This window comes from Loa loa, assembly GCF_000183805.2.
Source record: "Loa loa unplaced genomic scaffold supercont3.19, whole genome shotgun sequence".
NCBI classification, from domain to species: domain Eukaryota; kingdom Metazoa; phylum Nematoda; class Chromadorea; order Rhabditida; family Onchocercidae; genus Loa; species Loa loa.
In genome coordinates, this window is record NW_018108199.1 from 53,070 (window position 1) to 57,245 (window position 4,176).

Here is a 4,176-nt window from a genome sequence, read left to right on the forward strand (position 1 = left end):
TTACATGCAATTGTCGGAATGTTGCAAAGAACTTATGTACAAATGTCAAAAACCTCTAGTCTGCCAGTTATCTGGAATGTTAAACCCATTTCCACTATAAAAGAAGTGAGGATCAGTCATCCTGCCGGTCAATTACCAGATCAAAAGTTCCACCAGTCATTCAATCCTGATAGCTTCCGCAATCACTCAATCCCTTAATTCCCACAGTTACATAATCCGGCAACTCGTTCAATCACTCAGTCGGGCGGTTCGTGTGAGTACTCAAGACGAAATACAGTCAGGCATCCAATTTCGACTACAATTCAACGGCACGAGCGCGACAAGACCGTTCCGCATCCTTTAATACTTATTGTGTATTGTTCATTTCGTCCTTATTATTGTTTCGTGCGATTATTGTACCATACCGTATAAGACCAGTAAAGGTTACTATCAACGTAGAAGAGTTATAACAACAAAAAATAAACTACAAAATCTTTCCCTGACAAAGACAAGACACTCATATCCCAGTCAACAGATAAGATAACATCGTGAGTGTGAAGTACTTATTTTTATTCTCACAATGATTACACTCAAATACCGGGAGTGGCACTACGCGAAATGTCATAATTTTACTATCAATGGAGTTTACCTGTGATATAAACAAAGCTTACTTCACAACCTGCACTCTCGAAGGTTGTGAAATTCAAAGTTCAGATTTTTGAGAGCTGATGATTACGGAATCCTTAGAAGTTGATCACCTGATATCTCAGGTTATTGCTTTTGATTTATGTTCTGATAACCTTGCATAACCCTCATCAAGACCACATTGGACTTTAATTTCCTTTCCCTTTTTTAAATTTTCGCTCATCAGTTGATAGGATAATGATGAAAATAAGAACTTGTTTCAGGTTGAAAATTGTAGTGGCTCGAAGCAAGCAGTACATAGCTTGCGCTACAGTCCACCCATGCACCCAGTTATGGTATACCACTTGGCGATAATTCTTGCGTACAGTGAGTACAAAACGAATCAAGTCATCCTCATCATAATTACTGAAATATTGATCTGAAATGATATAAGCCGGCACAACATTCAACTCTCAATCTTTCTCTAGTTTAATTCTCTCTATTAAATCCCTTCTTTAGTCAACTCTCTAGGTAAATTTCTCAAAACAGACCCCACCAATAATGTATGATTCATTATAGCTATTCCATTTCATCTTTTTCCACTCTTTCTGGTTGGCATTTTCAGCAGTGCAAAATCGATTATTTCATATTTCAACAACGATAATGTGGCCCATTATCAGATATATGATAACTTACAATTTCCCTTTAAACAGCGTTCGGAACATATAAACAACATAGAGCGGCTTCTCAAGCTCTGTTAATTGAAATCCATTGAATTCAAATCTACAAAAGTACGGTATTCGTACACTCTTTTCTTCATTCTTCCTATTTCTACCTTCCTTTCCATTCAATCACCTATGTTTGCAATCAAGAAGTATGATAAATATACAAACAATAAGTGACGAAAAACATCGCCAATGATTGGCGCTTCAGAAAATACGTATATGTATTTGTGATATTTGGACTTGGCTAGAAAAGCAGCCTAGAAAAGAGAAAAATATGCAAATCGAATAATTATTGCATCGGAATCAAAATTAAATACTAGATGTGAAGTAGATCAAGAGAGTTCACAAACCTGTCCAATTCCGTAATGTCATCCTCAATTTTGACACTTTTCAATTTGTTCATTTCCTCCTTGTTACACACACTATGATATGCCAATACTTCTAACGCCACCCGATACTTCTATAAATTTACAGTTAATTTTATGCATAAACATATGTCCCTAAGGGGAAATGTAGAAAATTCGAGTTAGATGGAAACTTTCCACAGCTAAGACTGATCAAACCTGAAGACTTTCAGAAGCTTAAAGCTTGTTGTATCTGCGCTCATTAAGTTTTATCCAATCTAATTACTGAAATTACGATTACCGAAACTACGTTTGAAATTACGAAAGTACGTTATAGGTACATTAGGTTTCTTTTATTACAGTCTTGATTTCATATACTTAGCTTAATAATTAGCATATTAGGTTTCTCATATCGGATCAACGAATCTGATACACTTTAGCGATATACTGTAGGAAAGTTTTATCTGATTGAACCTGTTCAGAACGTTTTATCTGATTATAAAGCTTGGCGTGATGTAATGCTAGGCCACAGTATACGGCGAATGTTTCGAAGGAATTTTGGTCTTGTTTTGTAAAAGGTCCACCCGCTTTATTAATCATTTGTACGACACCAATCACTCTACAATTATCAAACAAAAATGTACAAATATGATGTGACCGAATAGTCCGGAATTTCCGGGGTAAAAACATAACTTACATTTCACTGAAATATAAGAGAAAATATGGAAGAATAAGAGAGGAACAGCTCGATTCTGATGTATTATTCTTAATAACATTAAGGTAAAAATTAATCAAATATTAATGGAAATTTAAAAAGTCGAAACATACGATTTACGAATGAAAATGGGCATGCAAAGGATATTCCTGGTCTTGTAACCTGTCTTCTGGTCTATCTCTTTGTTAAATCGTGGGTCCTCATAAGCATTTTCGATGTTTAGAACCTGTCCTGTCATAGCAACATATCCACTAATGCCCTTATTGGCTGGAAATCTATAAAATTGATTTTATTATAAGTTGTCGACTAATCTGAATATCATCAAGATAATGATATCAAGACGGATGACTAAAGCACATGAAGAAGGGAAAATGTGAGCATTCAGCCCGTTCAATTAAAGCTATGCCAAGATACATTTCATATTTTCAGGCTAACCAGTTTCCATAACATTGTGTAATCGTTTTTTGAGTAATCTATAATAATTCTCCTTTTCACTTCCAAATAAAAGTTCAGACTGTTCACCATCTATGAAGTAATAGAGAGATTAAGCAATTATCTGTTACCTAATTTCCTCATTACCATCTTCGTTAATTTTAATTTGTTCGTCCTGTTGAGTACCCACATCAAAGATTCTGGCGTATAATTCTTTCCTCTTATGATCTACAAGAAAGAGCGAAGATCGGTCGGCATTTGTCAACTTTTGAGCGAAATTCTGAAAATTTTAATTCATTTTGTGAAATTTCGAATGTTTTAATTAAAAGATTCGTACTGATAAACACGCAATGGAATAAATAAATAGATGACTTACCATAACTTTCATGATAACAGTATCCATACTGACAATATCCTGAAATATCGATCTAATAACGGAACGAGTTATGTCTGTTTCGATGTGACATTCTAAAGAACTTACTTTACGACACCGAGCAAGAAAGTATTCAGTTTCCGTTCTTCCTTGTTGTACCATAAATGAGCGCTACCATCTTTGCTTGATGTAAGCTAAATTACTTGCAGTTAATTTGTGACGTGAAGGAACTATGCAGCATGATGGACATCATTAAAGAATCATCCGTGAGGAGAATCGTCTGGTCAAGTTCAGAACTTTTTAAAGACTGTAAACTTCCGCATTAATGAATTTGCATGTTCGAAGAATTCGTATGTGGGACCTTCTATTAGAAGTTCAAATGAAGCTAAGATTGCTTAGAGAACAGTGGAATACCTGAGCATAATGAATGAGAGCGCTACCCCAGATGCAAAGGATATTGATGGAAATGTGATCTTGTTCAGTGAGCGAACGATAAAAGTGAATTTCTCCTGCAAATTGCAAAAGAGCTAATACTTATGGAGAAAGATGGTTCATTTTAGAAAATAGAAGTTGTTCGATTTTGTAAAAAGAAGATGAAAATATTTCATTTATTATGTTGTTCAGCTGACAATACCTGTGACTTACCTATCAAAATAAATTAGATATTCTCAACTACCTGGATCATAATGAAAAATAATTTTGAACGATAAACTTGTTAAATCCCACAGTCTTCCAGGCTATAATTTCCCATTCAAAATTCCTCAAAAAATTCGTCCAAGTTTGTCGCGTTTCAATAATTAATAATAATAATAATAGTAATAATAATAATAATAATAATAATAATAATAATAATAATAATAATAATAATAATAATAATAATAATAATAATAATAATAATAATAATAATAATAATAATAATAATAATAATAATAATAATAATAATAATAATAATAATAATAATAATAATAATAATAATAATAATAA

At 33.3% G+C, this 4,176-nt stretch overlaps 1 protein-coding gene across 1 annotated transcript in view; it reads right to left on the reverse strand.

The window, feature by feature from the left end:
• Positions 1–812: 812 nt before the first annotated feature.
• Positions 813–4,176, reverse strand: part of LOAG_16785 (CBR-PDE-5 protein) — a gene marked incomplete at its 3' end in the record, with an annotated part of 4,527 nt that continues 1,163 nt past the window's right edge. The window contains exons 3-10 of the mRNA XM_020449443.1: positions 3,607–3,701; positions 3,196–3,234; positions 2,951–3,099; positions 2,501–2,662; positions 2,147–2,291; positions 1,679–1,788; positions 1,300–1,386; positions 813–1,029 (exon numbers count right to left, since the gene is read on the reverse strand). Of these exons, the coding sequence (XP_020307030.1) occupies positions 813–1,029; positions 1,300–1,386; positions 1,679–1,788; positions 2,147–2,291; positions 2,501–2,662; positions 2,951–3,099; positions 3,196–3,234; positions 3,607–3,701 (1,004 nt within the window). The remainder of the gene's footprint in view (positions 1,030–1,299; positions 1,387–1,678; positions 1,789–2,146; positions 2,292–2,500; positions 2,663–2,950; positions 3,100–3,195; positions 3,235–3,606; positions 3,702–4,176) is intronic.